A 24,781-nucleotide genomic window follows, 5' to 3' on the forward strand; every position below is an offset into this window, starting at 1 on the left:
ATCAGAATTAAATTTCACAAATGGTACATATATGACAAAAGGATCATGGCCTATTAAGACTTAAATTCATTCCCTGCTTTTCTTGATCAGAGTAACAATCAGTATATCAGTTTGCTAGCAATCTCATCATACTGTCCCACAATAGCCACAGTTTTTTTTCCTATGTTGAAGCTATAAACAGACAATTCTGCAAGTTCAATCGAATGCAGCCAGCCTGTAAGGTTGTCATAAATTTACTCCTCAAAATCTCTAAGTCCATTTTGGCTGTCATATTTATTGGATATTGTTTTCCCTTACCGGATCGAAGTCCTGTTTCAGATCTATCAGTGTAGTATTTGCTTTATCGAAACATTGGCTGTTAATACTAGTGGAAATACAGCATTCAAAATTTCTTTGGAGATTTCTCACTTGCAGCAAGCAGATCTGCACCATCCAAGCCGCTTCTTGTAGGCCATGCAACTAAATAGAATTCTCAGAAAACGTTATTTGAGCTTACAATTTACTTAACAAATCTTAACCTAAGAGAGGTATAGGAGTTTCTAACAACTATAAGAAGTCATGTATTTAAACTTTGTTCCAAATTTGGCATTCCGTTTGTCTCAAAAAATGGCCTTTCTTTTGTCTTCTCCCATGACCTCAAAAACTGGCATGGTGAATTTACTAAGAAGTCTCTTACAACTAGTTACCATAGAATAAGTCTATTAACAAATTTTTGGTTTAATTTTCCAGTTTCATTAGAACTACGAGTCTGCTCAGGATGCCTTAAAACTTCACCCTCGGACTGCTCCATTCAGTATTACATCGCTGCATTGGGGGGGAGAGAGAACCTCCCCTTTCACCGCTTTAAAAACGGGCAGCTAGGTTTTTCCTTTCTTACTGCAGTTCAGAGATAACCAAGGTCACGCAGCTGGCATAATGGCTGGTACGAAGTGGGAGGCTCTGGGAAACTTCTCAGTTACAACCTACACAGAGGCCTGGGATATTTTGCTCTTTTGTTTTCCCATTTCATTTCAACCATAATACACTCTATATGCAATTCCAAGTAGCTCAGCAATAGTTACATTCCTTAGCTCCATTTACCTTTTACAATTTACAGATGTCAAAAACTAGTATGATAAACATAAATCCATTATTCTATTGTCCTAGATCCAAATCAGTTCACATTCCAGCAACCTTTAAATACAACTTCATAACTGCATACAATACCAATTTCACATCCATTATAGCATTTAGGTGGTTTTTTTGTTTGTTTTTTGGTTTTTTTTTTAAAGCAGACTTTAACAATTTAAATTCTTTTCTGGTCTCAAAATTACTAGATAACAATATAAGCAATTACTCTAATGTGTAAGGATGCATCCTAAGGGGAAGCAAGGCAGAATTTTAGCAGTGGAACCGGTTCCCATTATAAATATGCAAATTAAAATACTGAGCTCAGATGTGAAAACCAAATACCAAGGTCAAATATGCAGATAGATCACAGTTACACTTATTCAAGACAATATCTCAATTTTTGCATTGCACCTTTGAACCGCTTATTGCTCGGCCAGGTAGCGGTGCCGCTGGGTCTCCCTAACAAAATAGGTCAGTGCGCGCTGGAGCCCAACCGGCATCTGCCCCCCCGCTGCCGCAGCGAGCTGAACTGGGCAAGGCTCTTATTAGTGTCTCATCTGGTGTGATACAACTGTTATTCTAAAACTAGGATTCTTTACTTGATGTGCATACAAAAAAGCTAAGTTTAGTGCACCGAGATGAGAGACAGCCTGTCACAGAGTTGCGCAAGTCTGGATATTGGAATAAAGCTAGCATGCTAGAAAAAAAATAACAGCTACTACACACAAAATCTTAACACCACGTTCACGTAGTAAGGAACTAAATTACTCATGATCTTCTGTACTATCACAAAATGCACATTTTGAGTCAACCGATTCTCATGATTTAACAGTCTGTGAACTTACTGTACTATATAACAGCCAAAGACTTACCAAACTATAATATGCTTAAATAGATACCTACAAAGAAAACAGGTTAATAAGGAAAACATTGTGCAGACTTCAGCAAGTTTACTGTGACCTGTGTGTTATCAGTTAACTCTCTCTCAGCTGTCTGAAATGATTTAATGATCTCTTGTAGGGATTTATTTTGTCCTACTCTTCTCGCCCTAAAAACAACATTAATTGCAACAAGGTGTTATACTTCAAGATTCTATTCCCCGGACACTTTTCCCAATCATTTAACTTGTACAGCAGCCACCACTAATTACAATATTTCACAAGATCTTCCTTCCTCATATTTCCAAGTGCTTCCCTATGTTTTGAAACACCTCCCAATACTGATTTTTTATGAACACGACTGAAAACAGTAATTTCTGACCCCATGGAAAAGCACAGGGCTGCTTGCAGCGTGAGTGGGAAAAGTGGGAAGAAAGTTTTACAATGTACTTATACCACAAAGAAACAACTCTAACAACAACCAGTAAAACAATTAACTCACATTCCTGACAAGCTGCTTGATTTTCAGAGAGGCAATACACAGAAGCATTTCATATGCGCTGTAAAACTCGCAAATAACACGTTGACAGCAAACATTAGCATTCTCTACTGCTAATTTCAACACCAGTGCTTCCTTAACTTCTAAGTTTTATACCCTGAGTCCCCAGGAGCACCCCCTTTCCCGTCACGATTATCATGATCGTATTGCCGACTGTCAGATTCACTTGCTGTTAACTGATCTAATCTGTCACACAGTTCTGTTGTCCAGCTCTTATCCAGTGACTCCTTCTGTTCTCTCGTGGAAGTTGAAGGGTTAAAAGGCAGTAAAAGCAGATTGGTAAAATTGGTAAGAGGACTGATAGTACACTTGTTTACGACTTTAGCATTCTCAGCTTTCACAGGTTCTTTGAGCAAGTTGTCTGACTCCAATCCTCTGGACTTGCTGTTCTCACCAGGGTTAGATGATGGTACAGGAGGCCACCCGCTCGGCATTTTTCCTCCCCCCACCCCGGACTGCTGAACTATCGGGGGTGCTGAAGGCACAGCAGGGGCTGGAATAGGGAGGGTATCAAAGACATGAACCGGGTAAACTTCACAGCAACTTTCAGGATACTTATCAGGCTGCAACGCTGCAAAGATTCCGGCAGCAGCAGACCATTCAGCCTTAAGATCTTTTAAGGTAATGATTATAAGCTTCCATGTAGTTACTAATGATTTAGCTTCTTTCTCCATTGCTGACTTTATCCCATAATTTCTGCCCTATATTGTCCCAAAGTTCAAGTTTAAGTTTTGAGTCACTAATGCTCATAACAGTCTTTTCAGGTTTTAATTGCTTCACTGTAGTAATTATCAGTTTCCAGGTGGTTACAAGGCCGAGAATATATTTTTCACGGTGACTAATTGCCTTCCACAACACAGTTCCCATTTTTTCCCAAGTCTCTATTTGAAAAACTCCTGACAGGTCAGCAGGATACCCATTGCCTCTGCACCAAGTTAATAGTCTTTTGAGGTTCTTCGCTGATTTATCATCATCTATAACCATATCCCATAACACATCCCCTAATTTTCGCCATTCACTAACATCAACAAGAGAATCCAGATTCTGAAAACAACCCTTAACTTCACCTAACGTTACTAACCCCGCTAAATGCTTGATACAATCTACTCCCCGCTTTTCTAAAAAGCGCTGCAATAAATCTAGGGCTACCTCGAGATCCATATTCGCCGGCACTTATACTCTATATATCCATATATCACGAAATATATCCTTATCCTATGATTATCGCTGATGCTTCCCTGATTCTAGCACCAGGTGCTGATGCCTCCCAGATTCTGGCACCAGTTGCAGCCCTTTATGGTAGTCCCTGCAGACGGCGAACCCCTTTTGGACGGCTCAGGTCTTCGGAACGACACACCGTGTGACCAGCGTTCGGTCACTCTTGACCCCCTGGTTGCTGCGGTTCCGGTGCTTCTCTGCATCCACCGCTCCCACAATCGTAGTTGTCTCCGTTTATGTCGAATTAAGTCCCTTTTTATCAAGGGTCCCTGTTCGGGCGCCAAAATGCGAGCGGCGGAGGAACAAGCCAGGTTGACTCAACGTGAGTGATAAAGCATAGTTCGATTTATTAACGATAACAGCACATATTTATACAGGTTACACTAATTATGCCTACTAGTCACTTACTAATTGGCTTAAGCTCTAATGATTACATTTGCATGGTCCTCCTACTTGCGGTTAGCTAGCGATGCAAGTTCCTTGTTCTTTCAGCTCTCACTTCTTCAAAGTTGTTTATGAAACTTGTCAAGGTCACAGTGCCCTTGCCGTTTCTCTTAAGACCACCAATTTCTGCTGGGGCCTAGTTATGCTAAGCTCCTGAGTCATGTCAAGCTACCAACTTATCTCTATCAGAACAAGCTCTGATCGTACAATTGTTCCATGGATTCATGTCCATTATCTTTGAGCCATTTCCCGACATGCCCTAATGTTATTTCCTTCTAAAATTAGTATGTTTCTCCAATGCGTGGTGCTGATGATAACTGAAGACTTTATAAAAGATGCAATAACCAGAAGTGCAGAGATGCTCTGTTTTGCCCATTCACTGTAAGCAAATTTCTCATCCAGGTTTATGGACATAATTAATCACAGGAGTTACCCCTATCAAATAAGAGTACGAGCAATGTTGTGCTTTGTGTTAGAGAAACCGAGTTACGTTGGATGTCTTAGCAATAAAGACCTTGAGTTTCAGGTAAATGTCAAAGTAATATTTTGATCCTAATTGGTATCTATAAATGTTGAATCAGTATGTGGTCAAATAAACACCAGCATAATGTTAGAATAGCGGGAGGGGGTGAAAAGAAAAAAAAAAAACACCACACAAAACCAAAAAGAAAATTAACAAAGCAGCAGTAATTCTGAAGGGCTTGTCAAGACCAGCTGTCAAGAAGCAGCAGGAAGCAAAGCAAAAAAGCCTGTTGCCGCAATCCAAATTTAAAACAATTCCTGCACAAGCGGAGGTTTTAATAGCAGAGGATGTCAAACAGTTATGAGGTTTTTGAATTAGAAGGTGAGAATGAATAAGTAGATCGATTGCAGCAAGAGGTTTTGTATCCATGCTGCCATCACACTGAGCTCCCACCTCAGGGGTGTCGCATTGCTTTTCTAAAGCACAAAGGCAAGGTGAAAATTCAGCTCAGAGAAAAAGGTGAGGCTTTAAAAAGGGAGTTATTCCACAACAAATAAATGGAGAGGACCCAAAAGACTTTAAGCACAGCTGTTGGTCCTGTCTGGGCTCTAACTGGAGAGCAGGCCATGGCCATGTGTGCAGCAGGATTTATTCAGGAGAGACTCACGTGCTTTCAAGGCATAAGAACAGTTCAATGCAAGTGGTTGAGACAGTGATCAGCACCAATGGGTGACAAGGGCTGAGTGGCAATGGGGACATCACACAGGTGGTGTGGGGAGAGAATCATAGAATCATAGAATGTCCTGAGTTGGAAGGACCCACGAGGATCATTGAGTCCAACTCCTGCCCTGCACAGGACAACCCCACAGTTCACACCATGTGTCTGAGGATGCTGTCCAGTCTCTTCTTGAACACTGTCAGGCTTGGTGCCGTGACACCTCCCTGGGGAGCCTGTTCAGTGTCCAGCACCCTCTGGGTGAAGAACCTTTTCCTCATGTCCAACCTAAACCTCCCCTGGCATGGAAGAGGACCTGCCACTCTAGTGCCAACCCATTGCTCAAAACCCACCAGCTCATTTCATTTAATTCCAGCCAGCAGGCTATTTCCATTCATTTTTCAAGGTGGCAGCTACTGCTATCCCCATCCTGCATCTACCATAGGCAGACTAAACCCAAAAGCGAGCAAAACCAGACAGAAAACAATGTCATTTTATATCAGCGAAGCTAAGCCAAAATCTGACTCAGCTTTCTGGTCAACCACAGATGGTCAAGAAAGGGGAAGCAGAGGAGTCTATACACTCCTTCAAAGGGGTGAAAGGAAGATATAAATGTCTCCAAGAGCAAGGCAAATTACTTCATTTTCTTTCTGAGCTCCCTCTTTTATTTGTCTTCATATTTCCTGCTCTTTCTTTCTAGCAGTTCTCATATTCCTTCCTTATACACATTCTCCCTAGCAAAGAGGCCATTAGGAGGTAACAGCAACCCCAGCTTCTGTCACTCTGGCTCCTGTTTAAATTATAACCTTATAGTATATACGCTAATTCCGTATACATGATTAATAACTTTATAATAATATTTCTACAGGCCTGGTCATGGTGTTGCACAACACTGTTATATACTGCCCAAACACAGAAGCCATATACAGTCTCTGCCCTGATAGACAGTCAAGGCTTCCTAAAGTCAGTGGAAAATCACTCACTTTCACTGTGCCTCAGTTTCTCCATTTCATAACTCTTCTGCCCTTGAGAGGAAGAACTGAAGACTTCAGTGTTAAATGATCATGCTACTCTCTTTGAAAATGGAAAGCGATGCCCCGAGCCTACTAACAGGGATGTCACAGTGGTATAGAAAATTCAGAAGGTTGATCTTGCTCAAGATCCAGTTCTTTTTTTTTTTTTCTGCAAAATAAGGAAACTATGACTCACTGTGTCCACAGGGTGTATGGAAAATCAAACTAAAGCAGTGGTATGCATGAATGATCTACAGATGAGAATGTTTGAAAACACTCAGTAAAACAGATCAGAGAGTAAGAGGAGGTTGGGTAGGAAAGGGGAATATCATGAGTCTCCAATGTGAGACTGCATAAGTGAAGACAAGCATAGGAGCCAACACAAATAACAATAAGAGGAGTTTGGGAGTTTTGTGCAGTCCAGAAACAGTAAGTTTATTTGCATTGCACTTGAAAAGACATCAGAGGGGTTCAAAAGGGGTAAAGCATCCACTAGGTAACGATGAGATGCTGAGATCAAGCCCAACACAGCAGAGTCAAGGCAGACCAGCCTCTGTGTCCAAAAACTCCTCTTTACTGAGAAAAGAGTCAGACAATGAAGTTAGATGACAAAAAGAAGGCAAATGCTTACTTGAATAGTTTAATATTCAAGGCACAGCAATCTAGAAAGACACAGCACAGATGAAAGAAAGAAAAAGAAAGAAAGAGAGAAAGAGAGAAAGAGAGAAAGAAAGAGAAAAAGAAAGAAACATAAATCTGCCTGTAGACATCCAGGTACAATTCGCCTGTGCTATAATGCCAGAAAAATAGTATGCATATGTTGGCCTCTTTTAGTAAAAAATCCATGATGACAACCCTACCAGGTACAGCACAAAGAAAGAAAACATTTCTGGGATCAACTCATGTACTTGAGCAGGATGCTCCCCTTTTTATGTGAGTTCATAATATTACAAAATTCATGTTTGCATTCAGTTGAATCAGAGTTGAATCTGACCAGTCCAGTTTAAAAAAAATAGTTATTTCTACAGTAAAATTAACAAAATGAGTTTTAGTATGGATACCTACACATACGTACTTCTTGCTGTATTAATAGAGACCAATCTTTGTCTTGGTGACCTATGGCTTTGCAAGTTGTCCTGGTTTTGTTTAAAACAAGAAGAGTTCTCTATTAGTGAATTTTCCTTTCAGCTAAGTTCTTCTAAGTAACTGCACTTTCCTGAATTTGGCTGCATATTTTTCAGACACTTCGCTCCGGAGCTGATAACATTAGCAATGGTATGCAAAAGAGGCCCAGGTTTAGACATTGCTATGGCAGCCAAGGTTACTGATAAATTTTGCCCATCCCATTGTGGCGGATACACTCGACCCCCCCTCAGCCAAATCAGCAGCAGTTTGGAACAGGCTTCAGAGGAGGTAAAGGCCTGAGCCACAGCCAGGCCAAGAACTCCTTCCAGGAGACCCACAGGGAAGCAGAACGACCACTGAACACCAGTGGCTTGTGGGAACAGGGAGTCTCATGCAGACTTTTCCTACTGTATGCAATGTGACTGCGAGTCAACCACTTCATTCTATAAATATGACAGCCTGGATGAGCCCACTGTGAGCTCTCCCTGCTACATAAGTGAGCTGTATGGCAATGGCTTTACTACTCACAGGTGAGTGGATGAGCCCAATTCAAGTTCAATATTAATCATTTAGCTTAAGTAGATGCACACCAAATGTAATTGATTATTTAGAGTTCTGGTTTACTGCAGAGTCCAGCTGAGAACTTCTGGGTGCCTGCCCTGCAGCCGCTGGAGCAACACCAACTCCACCAGGGGCAACACTGCGCTACCCTGGGAAATTCAAGATTGGTTTTGTATATTTTGTATTATTTTCTCTATTTATTAGTAGCATTAGTAAAGCATTTTTAACTTTCCCAACTTGCAAGTTTCTCTCCCTTTTCCTCCTATTACCTTTCCTTAGTAGGAAGGGCAGGGGGTTAACAGAGAGCATCTGCCACGGTTTATTGTCACCCTGCAGTAAACAGTGACACGAGTTGACTGACAGGGGGTAACCACTGAGATTATTTCTTGCTATCACACTGGGAGAAGACCATTAGAAAAGGTTTTGAAAATATATGAAAATAAGTGGGAGAGCAGGAATATATATTCACAGCAAAAGGTGACCCACCTAGCAGATGAGGGAAAGGCTGTGGATGTCATGTACCTGGACTTCAGTAAAGCCTTTGGACACTGTATCCCACAGCATTCTCCTGGAGAAGCTGCAGCTCATGGCCTGGATGGGTGTATCTGCGATGGATAAAGAACTGGCTGGAGAGCCCAAAGAGTTGTGGTGAACGGAGCCAAATCCAGTTGGTGGCCAGTCACGAGTGGTGCTCCCCAGGGCTCAGTATTGGGGCCAGTTCTGTTTAATCTCTTTATCAATTATCTGGGTGAGGGCATTGAGTTCACCCTCAGTAAGTTTGCAGTCGACACCAAGTTGGGTTGGAGTGTTGATCTGCTGGAGGGTAGGAAGGGTCTACAGAGGGATCTGGACTGGCTGGATTATTGGGCTGAGGCCAATTGTATGAGGTTTAACAAGGCCAAGTGCCGGGTCCTGCACTTGGGTCATGACAACCCCATGAGCATAACAGGCTCAGGGAAGAGTGGCTGGAAAGTGCCTGGTGGAAAAGGATCTGGGGGTGTTGATTGACAGCTGGCTGAATATGAGCCAGCATGTGCCCAGGTGGCCAAAAAGGCCAACAGCATCCTGGCTTGTATCAGGAATAGTGTGGCCAGCAGGATTAGAGAAGTGATTGTGCCACTGTACTCGGTGCTGGTGAGGCCACAGCTTGAATCCTGTGTTCAGTTTTGGGCCCCTCATCATAAGAAGGACATTGAAGTACTAGAGAGAGTGCAGAGGAGGCGACAAAGCTGGTGAGGGGCTGGAGCACAAGTCTGATGAGGAGCAGTTGAGGGAACTGGGGCTGTTTAGCCTGGTGAACAGGAGGCTGAGGGGAGACCTTATCACTGTCTACAACTGCCTGAAAGGAGGTTGCAGCATGGAGGGTGTTGGTCTCAAGTAGCAAGTGATAGGACAAGAGGAAATGGCCTCAAGTTGCTTCAGGGAATGTTTAGATTGGATATTAGGAAAAAATTCTTCACAAAATGGGCTGTCAGGCATGGGAACAGGCTGCCCAGGGCAGTGGTGGAGTCACCATCCCTGAAGGGGTTTAAAAGGCGTTTAGACAAGGTTCTTAGGGACATGGGTTAGTGCTAGAGATAGGTTAGGTTATGCTTGGACTCAATGATCCTGAGGGTCTCTTCCAAATGAAATTATTCTATGATTCTAAATAATATGTGTCCCATGAAAAGTAAAATATGGAGGATGTGGGACATGGACAAGTCTGGTTCCACCACACTTTTGGCCATGCAGTGTTATAGCAGGGACAAGCTCGGCTCTACATGTTAGAGGGAAACAATAGCAATAAAGTGGCAGAGGAGTATATTTTGACTAGCACAAAGAGCAACACTGGAAACATAGGTGGGACACATCTGGATTATAACTAGTATTTAACAGAAAAAAAAAAAAGGTATTGTTTCACGTAGCACATTTCACAATTGGGATGAACCTTGTATGAGATATTTACATGCAACATCTGAAAAACCTGATCTAAAATCATTTCCTAAGAAAGATAAAATAGACTCAACATCAATATTCAACTAGTCTGCTTAAACAGGACAAAATGTTGACTAGGACTGTGGCAGAATGCAACCCCCCCCTCTCTCCCCCTCTCTGCCCCCACTCTCCCCCTCCCTCCTTCAGTATGGAGGAGTGGGCACATCTCCCTCTCTCCCGGCTACTTGAGGCTAACAGCTTCTTTTGTTTGGCCCCAGAGCACCCTGGCCAGGGTCATTAGCAACGGTAGGGAGTGCCGAAGCTGCTGGGCGCCTACACCCAGTGTGGGGGGACGTTTGTGGGGGGCAGAGGAGCTTATACAATGCCTACAGTCAGGTCTGGTCACATTACAAAAACGGGATTCTCGTCGAGACTCCGCCCATTGTCACGAGTCTCTCGGAGCACGAGCTTAGCCACTGCCGCCAGGAGCCACGGCCCCCCCGCTCCCCGGGATGGAGACTGCGCTTGCCTCGCCGCCACGGCTGTGAGTAAAACTTCTCGCAGAATTGCGAGTATATTTATACTTTCCGTGCACACATGCACATATAACTCTCCGTGTTCCATATGAGCACGTGTAAAATTAATCCTCGCAGAATCGCGGGTGTATTTTCCTTCCGTGCACATATGCACGCGTAACTTTCCGTGCACATTTGCACACGTACTTTCCGTGCTTAATACAAGCACATATACTTTCCGTGCACATTTGCACGTGTACTTTAAATTATTTTGCTCGCACAATCACGAGTGTATTTTCCTCCCATGCTTCCACGTAAGCACGTGTAATATTCCGTGCACATTTGCACGTGTAAGTAAATTAACCCTCGCAGGATTGCAAGTGTATTATAAATTTACCCTTGCGGAATCACGAGTGTACACTTTCCGTACTCACTACGAGTACGTGTATCTCTTTAAAAATAATCCCACACCGTGTTTAGGCAAGTGTGTACTTCTCCAGGACTCAGGGGTGACTCCGGCATTGTTTTGAGTGAAGCCACGTGCATGCACTCTATGGACTGCCTGTTGTATTGGTTGCTGCCCCTAAATAATTTTCCTCAACTGATATCCGAACCTTTATTTAAGTCACTTTTGGAGTGCTAAACCCTGTTTCTCACCGGTTTAATAAAAGTTGTTTTGGACCCTGTTGTCCCTTAAATTAACCTCGGGGTGCATTCCATGACAAGGACATAAAGGACATCAAAGGATACCTTTCAAAACAATACAATCTTTCCTTTTCTGATCTGTAGCTGGAAGATGAACATCCAAGGAGTAACAGATTATCTGTATCAATTATATTTGTAATAATTATTAATAATTAAATTATTATTATTATTATTTGTAATACTTAGGGGCAACACAAAACCCACAACAGAATGAGTTGACAGTAAGGCAGGCAGTGAACTTTTCAAGATCAAAAGGCCAATCAAGCCCCAATCACAGAGACTCACAGGAAATCCCAATTATTTTAAGATACCAGGAAATTCCGATATTTGAGATGGTAGTTCAGTGCAAAGATACCTGACACAGCATGGGTACCATGAGCAATCTCACCATAGCATTAGAGATCCGACTGAGCTAATTGTTTTGCATCTCATGTTTCCAAAGTTAATATATTTAGCACCAAGACAAGTGTCCCTACACCACACTATATTCTTCATTTTAAACTTACTCATAGAACCCCAGCTGCACTGAGGGCTCGTGCTGAAGACAATAAGCAAAATGCCATTTAGGGTTAATGTATCTGTACCCAGTTTCGGTCACAGGAGGAGGCGATATTCCCTCTCTTTGTATTTGTTCTTATGGAAAGTGCCATGAAACTACCAGCAACAGACATTGTTTTAAAGGTTTTCATCATGAGAACTAAAGCATAAAACTAACTAACTAAAGAGGATGTGGAAGGACAGTGACTATCTGCAGGGCTGATGAAAAAGCAAAGGGGATGCAGCAATGGAGGGCAAGGATGACTCAAAGAAATAAAAGTTTAAGTCCATAATTTACCGGAGGGAGGCATGGACTGCTGAGCAATGAATACACTTGAATTTAAAAATGAGAAATTAAATGGAAAAGCAATGAAAGGGAAGAATGAAGCACAGCAAAAGTAAGAAAATCCAAAGCGTTGCACAGCAATTATGTCTGAACCAAATTTGGCAAGTATGAGAACGATCAAAAAACTCCAATTAAGTCAAAAATAAAAGACTGAATTACCAGGAGATCGGCAACGCTGGCCACAGAGGTCAGCGGTCATGGGTGTGATCACTGACAGCTGGGGCTGTGGTAGGACACTGGTGTGGCACGACTCAGAACAAGAAGATTTGGTTCTTGGTTTGACTTTCTACAAATTGGGTAAGATTGAACTTTGTACCTGCCCATAAGCATAGAGGGCCAGCAGCTATTTTTTTTCAAAATGACATAAACCAAGTTGATGGCAGGTTATAACAGAGATGTTTTTGAAAGAAATGTCATGAGTTTTAAAGCACTTTTGGATGGAAGGGCTTTGATCCACAGCTGGTGAATGCTGAGTGTTGGCAAAACTCAACTATTACTTTGGCACACAGAGGCAACAGATCTGGGTAAAGTGCAGAAAGTGGAGTTAGCCTAGATATTCAGCCAAATATTCAAAAATAGCTCTTTGTATGGAGACAAGTAGGCCTAGATCCCTACACAACAAAGTTAGACTGAAGTAAGCTGCTACTGGGGATTAGGTGAATTAAGATTTAATTGTCTCTGTACTAATCAGTGAGGATAACAGTGACTTTTTGGCCAGTTAATGGGACACCTACAATTCACCACTCTAGGGCACGAAGTTTCTGCAGAGCTCCTACAGCCCAACATGATTCAAACCCTCCAAACCAACCACTCCTGTGCAGGGTGGGCTCAGGGCAACTGATTTAGGAACTGCTGGGTGGCCACAGCCATGGGAAAGAGGCAAGTGTCCGTAGGTCACTTCGTAGTGACTCATATCCCCCGTGGTTTGAGCTCAGGAAGGATCATGGTTTAACACACCAGGGAATGACACACTGAGGATAATGCAATTTGTACATGTAAAATACTGATATAACTGACTTTCATTATCTTAATTTGCTGTCACCTGGGGAAAGGAGAAGGCCTGGCAATTCACAGACTAGATCTGCAAGTGTCTTTGCCATCTCAACAGCATAGAATCATAGAATCATTTTGGTTGGAAAAGACTGTCAGGATATTCAAGTCCAATCATAACCTAACCTAACTCTAGCACTAACCCATGTGCCTAAGAACCTTGTCTAAACACCTTTTAAACCCCTCCAGGGATGGTGACTCCAGCACTGCCCTGGGCAGCCTGTTCCAATGCCTGACAACCCTTTCCGGGAAGAATTTTTTCCTACTATCCAATCTAAACCTCCCCTGGCACAACTTGAGGCCATTTCCTCTTGTCCTATCACTTGCTACTTGGGAAAAGAGACCAACAGAGATGCAACACAATGATGCTAGAAATAAAGCAAGTCTAGACGGAGCAGGGATTCAAACCCTGCTTGTTTTCTGTATCAGAGACATAGAGAGCACTGCCAGGGAGCACAAGAGAGGAAATAACATACCCTCATGCTCTGGTATTAAATCTTCAGCCACTTGATGCTTTCCTTTAAAAGCAAACAAAAGTTATGAGTCAGAAGAAAAACTCCAAGTAGCAATATTTTGGCTTTGGGACACTTCACAATAAAAGCCTCTGTTACAGTCTGTGATAGAGCTGTGATTGTTTGTGAAGGTTTGCAGAGCTTTAATTCATGTGCCACATACTTGTGAGCTATCCCCTTTTATTTGATATGGGAAGACAGGAGCATTACGTAAAGCAACAATGAGAAAGGGAATGGGGTGACCAGTGGGGGATGAGTTAACAGGCAGTTGAGTTAATCTACCAGCTCCTTGTTTGTTCTGCCCCTCCTTCCCATTGCCATCTCTCCCCCTGCACAAGCTCGAGTGCTCCTCTGACCTCTGGTTTTGCTTTTGTCTTTGCAAGGTTATTAAGTACATTGAAGATGTCACCACCCTGGTCCACATCCCCTTGAAATGCTCTTGGAAATACCCTGCAGCACAAAGAGCATGGCTGGAGCCTCAGCTTCTCCTGCTACGCTAGACTAGATCCTGTCACTTTAAGATGATAGCCATATACCATACATACACATATTAGAATCATAGAATGTCCTGAGTTGGAAGGGACCCACAAAAATCATCGAGTCCAATTCCTGTCCCTGCATATGACAACTCCACATTGGTGAAGATTTTGCTGGCTCCTGAAGTTTCCAGTGCTCTTCTCCTCTGAAGAAAATGGACCAAAACCAAATTCTACTCTGCAACCCCACCAGGGATTCAGTGAGGTGACTTTACAGGTCACATGTCACTTTTCTGGGATAATATTAAGCTACTGGATACTAAGCTACTGGAGAGTGTCCAGAAGAGGCCTATGAAGTTGGTAGGGGAAGCCATATGAGGAGCAGCTAAAGTCACTTGGTTTGTTCAGCCTGGAGGAGACTGAGAGGAGACCTCATTGTGGGCTACAGCTTCCTCACAAGGGGAGGAAGAGGGGCAGGCACTGAACTCTTCCCTCTGGTGACTAACGACAGAACCCGAGGGAATGGCAGGAAGACGTGCCAGGGGAGGGTCAGGTTGGACATGAGGAAAAGGTTCTTCACCCAGAGGGTGCTGGAGCACTGGAACAGGCTCCCCAGGGAGGTGTCATGGTCCCAAGCCTGACAATGTTCAAGAAGAGACTGGACAACATCCTCAGAAACATGGTGTGAACTGGGGAGTTGTCACATATAGGGACAGGAGTTGGACTCGATGATCCTTGTGGGTCCCTTCCAACTCAGGACATTCTATGATTCTATGAATATTTCACCTGGGTTAGAAATGGAAGGGGCACAGAGCTGTGTGTTAGAGATGACTCATTAAGTGACCTTCAGCTTACGTCTCTTGGGAAAAATATTTCAATGGAAAGAGACTTTAAATGCTGGAGTAGGTGGTCTTAGGTTACTGTTAACATCCTCACACAGGGTGTTATGAACAGGGCAGAGGAGCAGATGCCAGCTATGGAGCAGGAACTCTCAACTGACACAAGTTGTCTGTAGCTCCTCATAAGCCCAGCTTAGGACAAAATATAACTCAGGCCACATGCAGCTTCCATGTCCACATCACAACCAGTGCTGTCACTGGTATAAGTAAGACCTGATCTGGTCTTGTAGCACAGTATAGACTAAATGATCCCTCGAGGTATAGTCCAGGTTTAATATATGTGGGTTTATTCCTTATTCACCCATTCTGTGCAAACAAAAAATATCATAAGCTGTCTTTCTTATGAGGGTAAGGAAAGGGGTAAAGATGTTTGGGGATTAATTTGCAACTGTTGAATAAAAACTACTTCAGAATCCCCAAAATAGTGGTATGACCTCAAGCTATGGAAATCTAATATTAATTATAGGGTACAAACACATAGGAGTGATGGGATTTTTTTTCTCATTTAAAAGATGTTAAGCTTTCAAATAATGCAGGCTGCCTGCATGGGAAGTTTTGCTGTTTCTTGCTGTGTGATTCTTTGAGTTATTGTACGTGCCTGTTTTGACAGACCCCTAGGTAATCCTTGTTTCAAGGCTTCAGTAGCTTTGAAAATATGTTCTGAAAAAAAAAAAAAAGTTTTAAAGGGGCAGATTCACTTCTTCAGCTGACTCTCACCCTGTGCAGAAGCCAGGCTGTTAAAAAAAAATATAGTATTTAGTGAATTCCCTGCCAATAGAATATAGTAATATAGCAAAGTATTGCTCTGATATTTTTCCCTTACCTAAGCAGACAAGGACTGTCCTATTGATCTCTCCCATGCTACAGGTTGGGAGATGAAGACAGGATCCATTTCAACATTTTTTTTACTATAGTGGCAGTTTCTTGATGTAATCCAGATTTATTCCCTGCTGGCCACACAAGAGCTCACAAAGAAAGGCCAGTCCTCAGCTGAGCATCTGATTAAAAAAAAAAATTCAGCTGAAAGTTGAGCATTGGAAAGATGAGTCAATACAAAATCAAGCAGCAGCTCTGGATTTAAGCAGAAGTCCACAGCATTTAACCTACTTTAGCAGATCAATGCAGCGGATTTTTAATCATCGCATTAATCCTAAAATAAAAATAATTATCCCAGAGATCTGTATTAAAGTCTCTTAATTATATCTCATTTCATCATCCTTTTTAGTCAGGATTAGGAGCTGCAGAGACCAGAGCTTCCCAATGTCATTCTCTAGCTCACAGTTTAACTCACAGAATCCCAGACTGGTTGGGGTTGGAAGGGACCTCTGGAGATCATCTAGTCCAACTCGGGTGGGTCTTGAAAGTCTCCTCCTCTGGGGACTCCACAACCTCTCTGGGAAGTATGTTCCAGGGCTCTAGTATCCTCAGAGTAAAGAAGTTTCTCCTCATGTTTTGATGGAACCTCCTATGCTTTAGTCTGTCCCCGTTGCCCCTCATCCTGTCGTTGGGCACGACTGAACAGTCTGGTCCATCCTCTTGACATCCACCCTGGAGATATTTATCAGCATTGATGAGATCCCCTCTCAGCTGCTCTTCTCCAGGTTGAACAGCCCCAGCTCTCTCAGTGTCTTCTCATAAGAAAGATGCTCCAGACCCCTCATCATCTTTGTGTCCCTCCACTGGACTCTCTCCAGTAATTCCTTGTCCTTCTTGAACTGGGGAGCCCAGAACTGGACACAGAACTCCAGATGTGGCCTCACCAGGGCAGAGAAGAGGGGGAGGATAACCTTCCTTGACCTGCTGGTCACACTCTTCCTAATGCGCCCCAGGTACCATTGGTCGCCTTGGCCTAACTCTCTCCCTTAGGACTTTAGCTGCTACTGTGGGGGCGAGGTGTTGGCCTTGCTGAGAGCACCCACATCCATCCCACTTGTAGGAAAACCAAAAAATGGAAAAAAATGGTGGGCAGGATTCTGCTTTCCGACAACTTGGTACAAAACAGCAGAGGAAGGAGCAGAGAACATTGTGGGGTGGCTGAAAAATGTGTGAATCAATCTCTATGTTCTCCTCTTCTTCCAGCAATGCCACGAGCTCATCAATATCTCATTAAGGGGAAAGAGAGGACTTGACCAGAGGCTGGGCCACTTATCAAATTTCGCTGAGAAGAGTTTCTTTCCTGGAGCATCCCACAACTAAGCTTTGGGAGTGTGGCCGTGGGCAAACACGGGACCATGAGCCTCCATGGAGAGCTTGAGGTGGCTTTTTATGCCCTGCTTGTAAGGGCAAGGGGCACGGCACAGCTTACAGCCATACAGCTATTTTTTTCCATCTTTCTCCAAGAAAAGGGTGCCTCTGTCCACACCACTTATTGGGACCAGTCCCTAGTCTATGATGTCCCCTGTGTTGTGCTGTGGCAGAATGCAACCCCCCCCTCACTCCCCCTCTCTGCCCCCTCTCTCCCCCTCCCTCCTTCAGCATGGAGGGGTGGGCACATCTCCTCTCTTTCTCTGCTACTCGAGGCTAATGGCTTCTTTTGTTTGGCCCCGGAGCATCCTGGCCAGGGGCCATTAGCAGAGCCGCTGGGCGCCCACGCCCAGGGTGGGGGATGTTTTTGGGAGGCTTCGGGGGCACCCACAGCCAGTGTGGGGGGTGCGGAGGAGCTTTAACAATGCCTACAGTCAGGTCTGATCAAATTACAAAAACGGGATTCTCGTCGAAACTCCGCCCATTGTCGCGAGTTTCTCGGAGCACGAGCTTAGCCTGCCGCCAGGAGCCACGGCCCCCCCAGCTCCCCGGGATGGAGACTCCGCTTGCCTCGCCGCCACGGCTGTGAGTAAAACTCTCGCAGGATTGCGAGTATATTTATACTTTTCGTGCACATATGCACGTATAACTTTCCATGCTCCATATGAGCGCGTGTAAAATTAATTCTCGCAGGATTGAGAGTATATTTATACTTTCCATGCACATATGCACGTGTAACTTTCCGTGCACATTTGCACGCGTACTTTAAATTATTTCCTCGCACAATCGCGAGTGTATTTTCCTCCCGTGCTTCCACGTAAGCACGTGTAATATTCCGTGCACATTTGCACGTGTAAGTAAATTAACTCTCGCAGGATTGCGAGTGTATTATAAATTTACCCTCGTGGAATCGCAAGTGTACACTTTCCGTACTCACTACGAGTACGCGTATCTCTTTAAAAATAATCCTGCTATGAGCTTGGGCAAGTGGGTTCTTCTCCGAGACTCAGGGGCGACTCCGGCATTGTTTTGAGTGAAGCCACGTGCATGCACTCTGTGGACCGCCTGTTGTAGTGGTTGCTGCCCCTAAATAATTTTCCTCAACTGATATCCGAACCTTTATTTAAGTCACTTTTGGAATGCTAAAACCCTGTTTCTCACCGGTTTAATAAAAGTTGTTTTGGACCCTGTTGTCCCTTAAATTAACCTCGGGGTAATATTCCATGACATGTGCCCAAGCTGCCTGCTTTCAATCAGATTCCCCCTGATTGCTGGACTTGACCCATTTCCACCATCTTCTTGTGAAGAAACATGCTAGCCCTGTGCTACGTTTAGGCTTAAAAGCATTGTATATTTACTGGAATAGTACTTCAGGGCAATCTTTAGGTTTCTCTAAATGTAAATATACTAGGGAATTTCTTCCCACTGCCTTGGGAAGAGGCCTAGAGGCTGGTTACTGTTGCAGATGTTGGGATGTGAGCAAAGGTGATCATAAAACAAGCAGTGTGTTGAATTGTAGCGAGTAAATGGCTTTAGGTTTAGGCAGCAACTCTAAGCTCCAGCTTGGCAAGTGGCACCAAAGCTATAAATATCTCACTTTCCCTCCGCACAAATGCTCTCCAAAACCACCAGCTCCACTGTGGGCCCTGGTGGTATGAGATATAATATGTCCAAGGAACCTCACAGCTGGTATCAGCTTCTAACAGGGGACTGAACACAGGAGGTTTGAGAAGGAAAAGAGTAATTAAAGAGTAATTACAACTACTGCTGCACAAAGAGAAATGGTGAGCAAATCACTCTGGGAATGTTAACCATAATGTACTGCAGGGCATGAGAGAGAGGGAAAGAAAAGGTGAAAAAGTACCTTCATTATGATATTATGGTAATGATGTAGGCTGCTATGTAAATCACCTTTCTATCATTAATAACTGACAGCCTGAGACTTCTACATCCTGCATTTTTAATTCCATGAAAGGTGGGAACTACCACTTCCCAGCAGAAAGGAGTCAAAGTGCTTTTTCCCTGCACTGAGTGGGAGGGACCCTTTTAGAGACTTTCATGTGATTAAAAATAAATAAATAATTACAAGATGGAATTTAAAAAAAATAAACAGTGCTTTCCAGTCAAAGTCACAAAATGTATGCACATCTCCCTGCTTTACCCTTTTTTGACAGAGTGCTCAGAACCAAACTTTCTCCTTACAAGCCTGGGAATCGAACATCACTCTTTTTTACATTCTGGGCAGTCTGCTGATGAAAGGAGAGGCCCCCAGGGCATGAGACAGGACAGAGATTGGCCACAGAGATCACTCAGTGAAAGAGTTTTAGTTGCGACTTTTCACCATTTTATCTTTGCTATTTTTTTCCATTTCTATCTATACTTTTGATTTCTTTTTCATTGCTGCAATTTTGTTGCAGTCCTATCAACTAAGAAAAGCAAGTACCAGTAGGGCTGCAAGGCCTCTAGGACAAATGAGAAAAACTGAGAAAATAAGGCAAGATGAGACTTGAACTGGTCATAAAGTCATCCTCTCAACACCAAGGCAGATCAATATGACCCTTCTCTACCTAACACATTCCTGAAGCCCCCAAAGATGGAGATTTTATACCTCCTCAGGCAGCCTTATTGTTTAAAAGTTTCCTTCATGGGTAAAGCCAAATTTTTCCTTCTGCAACTTAAGCCCATGACTTCTTGTCATCTCAGGAGTCTTCACAGGGATGTGCTTATTACCTTCCTCTTGGCAGAAATAGTTTGGGTTTTTTTAAGACAGTTATCATATCTCCCCTCAATTTTCTCCAAGACGAACAAACACATTTTCTACAACTCTGCCCATTCTTGCTGCTTTCCTTCACCTCCTTCCAACTGAGTCACATCTTTTGGAAAGCAGGGTGCCCAAAAGGAGACAAAGTCCCTCAGCCAAGGACTCACTGCTAAGCAAGGTACGTAAATTGCTCTGTGGATAAACTACAACACTCCTGTCTTGATCTTGATCTTCCCCCTGCTTCCAGCAAGAAACCTTTGCTGATCTGTCAGCATTTTGCTTGCTCTTAGCACAAGGTAAACAACTACATGATTTGCAAACCAGGCAAGAAACTAAAGCATTGCAAAATGCAGCTAAATTCCAATAAAAAATGCCACAGCAGCTGCCTGCACTACTGAAACCCACTTACCTCAAAGTACGTAAGAGAAATGTTCTGTTTACAGAATCATACAAGCCACAACACCTCAAACTGATTTTAAGTAAAATAAACTCTGCATGGGTCAAGGCTAAAGACTGGAAGATCAACACTGGTGTTTGCTGTAAAAAGAGCTGTACCATTTTCAGATCAAAGACTGATGTACTCTACAGAAAAGCAGTCTCGGCAATAAATCCCTGAGAATTCAGCAGTGAAAAAATGAAGTGCTCTCTCTGTTATTTGGAACACTAATATTGCCACATTGATTTTAGGAATTTCATCCAGAAGACACTAAAGTTTAGGCAATGAGCATGCTGCCTTAATTTAACCTCTCAAGCCATTTCAGCTTGAATTTACATAGGGTGAAAAGCCTATATGGCAGGGTCTGATCAGGAGCAAATACTCTGGTGGTACAAATCAATCTAGCTTAAATTAAGTAAAACCTAGATTTTTACAACAGCTGGGCACTAAAACACAATCTAAGAAACACACAAATAATTATATTCTGCCTAACAGTCTCCTTTATGAATAATCTAACAGACATTACAGATGCTGGATTCACCTTCCCGGATTGACAAGATATTTAATATTGCCAGCACAACACTGAGAAGTGGTTTGAACTGTTATAATGGTATGGCTGGATCTGTGTCTCCATTCAGTTCGATCAACTTTTCCCGTTCCCTCAAATCCCCCCTTACCTTTTGAGATAGTTTCTCCCATAGAGGATCTGCTGCAGCAAGGTGACCACAGCAAAGGCGCAGATGAAGATGAAGAACAAAGTTCTATTTCCCAGCAAATCCCTGCTTGATGAAGGGTCGGTGTATCCCATCCTGAAGCTCTGCTGGGAGAAAAATTCAGTTCATTGTCGCTCTCATGCCCTTTTCGCTGGGAAGTGGAGGGAAACGCTTGCTGGTTTTTCTCTGAGCAATCCAAGGACAAAGTACCCCATTTTTTGGCCCTGCTGCCGCTTCCTTGCCCCTTTTAGATGTTAGATCCAGGGCTGTGTACAATGGCTTGCTTCCACGGTAAAGTTTCCAGGAGATTCAGACGTGGGTAACATCTAAAATCATCTCTGTGAGCTCTTTCAGCACAGCCAGCCTGTGCTGTGCAAAAGGCATTCTGTTCTCTCTAAGCCTTTCTCACAAACTGGCTAGCAATTATCTACTTCAATCCCATTTTCATATTCCAGATGGGGGAAGCTGCAAATAAACTAGAAAACTGCAGCCAATGGCAAGTTCTGGCAACCTGCGTTGGAAACGCATAGTCATCAGCCCGTCTCAGCTTCTGCTCAGTGATTCCAATGAAACGTGCTTGCGAAGAGAATTGACTGGGGTGTGCTATTATTGAATAAGCATGTAACGATCATGAGGATTTCATTCAGTTCCCTGCAAAAAACAAAAGAAAACAAACAAAACCCAAAAAAAACCCAAACAAGCAAGCAAAAAATAACCACCAAAAAAAAACCAAACAAAAAACAAAACAAAACAAAAAAACACAACAGCAGCAATCTGGTCAGGCTAGCAGGAGAGCTGCATTCTGTGTAGCAGTGTGTTCCATACAGTAGCATTTGCATGCAGAATACAGTGCCCTTAGTCGTAGAGCTCTCACTATTTGGACTCCTCTGTTTCCCCTGGTTATTCCTCTGGAGTGAGCGTAAGCAAGGTCACTGTGCATCTCTTCAAGGACAGAGCTCACAGCTCCTGCATACTGATTTATTGGAGGCTCTGAGTAGCCTCAAAGCTGCAGAAAGGGAGACTGCCTCCAAGAAACATTAATTTAAAGAGACAAATATTCCGATTGTTCCTTCACCAGAAATAGTTCGCTTCACCAGAAACTCAGTTCCTGAGATCAGCTGATCGGAGGCAGCTCGGCAGGTCCCGATTAAGCGAAATCTTTGAGGTACAGAGAAGCCTTTTTAGTTTGTTGTTTTTTGTTGTTTTTTTTTTTTCTCTCAATCGGGCACTTTCGTTATCGAGAGACCCGGCAGCTCCCAGCAGCCCTTGCGAGAGCAGCTGACGTGGAGTGGGCGTTACCGAGGCGAGGGCGATCACACCCCCTGCCCCTCGTCTTGAAAAAGCCTCCGGGAGCACAGTGACTTGTTGCTGCCCACCAGGTGCTGGAAGGGGCAATTGGCTTGTGACACGGGTGAGTAGCACCCATGCTGTGCTGCAGCAGCAGGTGTGGTAACTCATGCACTAGGGTGTAGAGGTTGTCACCTTTTACTAGTTAGACTCTCACCTATTGCCAGTGTCTCATACTGTTGCCAACCATGCTCTCAAACAGAAAGAGAGCTTGTCTGAAGAAGACTGTAGCAACTCAGACAGACTGCCTACCCCACACCGTGGCTATTCAGGTTTCTGGCTGCAGGGAGTGCCAGAGCCTATTGCTGCTGGATGACAATGACCAGCATTCCACCTGTGTGAGGTGTGAGCAGGTGCAAGATCTGCTCAGCATGGTTGCAAAGCTTAAGGAGGAGGTTGAGATGCTGAGGACCATCAGGGAGTGTGACAAGGAAATGGACTGGTGGAGTAACTCCCTGGCGTGCCACTCAGAGAGGCTCCAGGGGGATACCCCCCAAAAGGTGATGAACCCCTTGCCCTGTCGGGCAGAGGGAGAAGACCTGAGACAGCCACTGCCCTGTCTCTGTCGGGCAGAGGTAGGGGACCAAAAAGATTATGAGGGTTGGAAAGTAGTTCCAGTTCGGGGCCATGGGCAACCCCCCTCCCTACCTGATTTGCTTTACCAGGTGCCCCTCTGTAATAGGTTTGAGGCCCTGGATCTTGAAGAGGAGGTAGGTGAGGATGTGGTGCAAGGCCCATCTATGAGGTCACATAGAAAGAGGCAATTGACCCCATGCCTCAAGATCACCTCAAATAAGAAAAAAAGAAGGGTAATTATAGTAGGCAATTCCCTTCTGAGAGGGACAGAGGGCCCAATCTGCAGAACTGACCCTCATCGTAGGGATGAGTGCAGTCTATCTGGAGCCCGGATCAGGGACATCACCAGGACGCTCCCCAACCTGGTGCACCCAACGGACTCCTACCCACTGCGGATCTTCCAGACAGATGGGGAGGAAGCTGCATCCCGCAGTCTGACGGGAGTGAAGAAAGATTTCAAGGCCTTGGGACGGATGGTAAAAGACTCTGGGGCTCAAGTGATTTTCTCTTCCCTCCTTCCAGTTTTGGGTGATGATATGGGATGGAATAGGAAAACTCAGTCCATAAAAAACTGGCTACAGGACTGGTGCTACAGGCAGGGCTTTGGGTTCTTTGATAACGGCTGGTTTTACAAGACACCAGTCCAAACAGTGATACGTGGGAAAAGTTTATCTCGCAGGGGCAAAAGGATGCTGGGACAGGAATTAGCAGGGCTCATTTGGAGAGCTTTAAACTAGGCTCGAAGGGGGATGGGGTTGTAGCTGGGCTTGCACCGGTGGGGCAATGCTCTAGAGTTGATGAAGGCTGGGAGCCCTCCCACTCCCCTAGGGTGAAATCAGTGTGCTCAGCTCGCTCCCTGAAATGACTGCACACCAATGTGTGCAGCATAGGGAATAAGCAGGAGGAGTTAGAAACCTGTGTTAGGGCAGGAGATTATGACCTGGTGACAATTACAGAGACATGGTGGGACAGTTCAGATGACTGGAATGTGGTCATGGATGGCTGTGTCCTTGTCAGGAAAGACAGGCCAGCCAGGTGTGGTGGTGGAGTTGCTCTTTACGTGAGAGAGCAACTACAATGTATTGAGTATTGTCCAGGCCCGGATGAGGAGCGAGTTGAGAGTCTATGGGTGAGAATGAAGGGGCAGGCTGGCAGGGGTGATACTGTTGTGGGTGTCTATGACAGGCCACCAGATCAGGGTGAGGAAGTTGATGAGGCCTTTTACAGACAGCTGAGAGCAGCCTCACAATCACAGGCCCTGGTTGTGGTGGGGGATTTTAACTTCCCTGATGTCTGCTGGAAGGACCATTCAGCCAGCCAGCCAGCCACAGTCCAGGAGGTTCCTCCAGTGCCTTGACGAGAACTTTCTGATGCAAAGGGTGGAGGAGCTGACTAGGAGAGGAGCCCTGCTGGACCTCATCCTCACTAACAAGGAGGGGCTGGTTGAAGCAGTAAAGGTTGAGGGCTGCCTTGGTTGCAGTGACCATGAGATGGTGGAGTTCAGGTTCTCCTGTGGCAGGAACAGAATAGCAAGCAGAATTGCAACCCTGAATTTCAGCAGGGCAAACTTTGGCCTTTTCAAGCAATTGCTGAGGGAAATCCCATGGGCAAGGCTGCTTGAAGGAAAAGGGGCCCAAGAGAGTTGGTTGGTGTTCAGGGACTGC

At 44.2% G+C, this 24,781-nt stretch overlaps 1 protein-coding gene across 1 annotated transcript in view; it reads right to left on the reverse strand.

Annotated features, from left to right (window-relative positions):
- Nucleotides 1-21,289, reverse strand: part of LOC308051399 (alpha-2,8-sialyltransferase 8E-like) — a gene marked incomplete at both ends in the record, with an annotated part of 89,404 nt that extends 68,115 nt beyond the window's left edge. Inside the window, one exon of the mRNA XM_080361831.1 lies at nt 21,159-21,289. Coding sequence (XP_080217957.1) covers nt 21,159-21,289 — 131 coding nt within the window. The remainder of the gene's footprint in view (nt 1-21,158) is intronic.
- Nucleotides 21,290-24,781: the final 3,492 nt, after the last annotated feature.

Source organism: Nesoenas mayeri (genome assembly GCF_963082525.1).
Source record: "Nesoenas mayeri genome assembly, chromosome: W".
NCBI lineage: Eukaryota > Metazoa > Chordata > Aves > Columbiformes > Columbidae > Nesoenas > Nesoenas mayeri.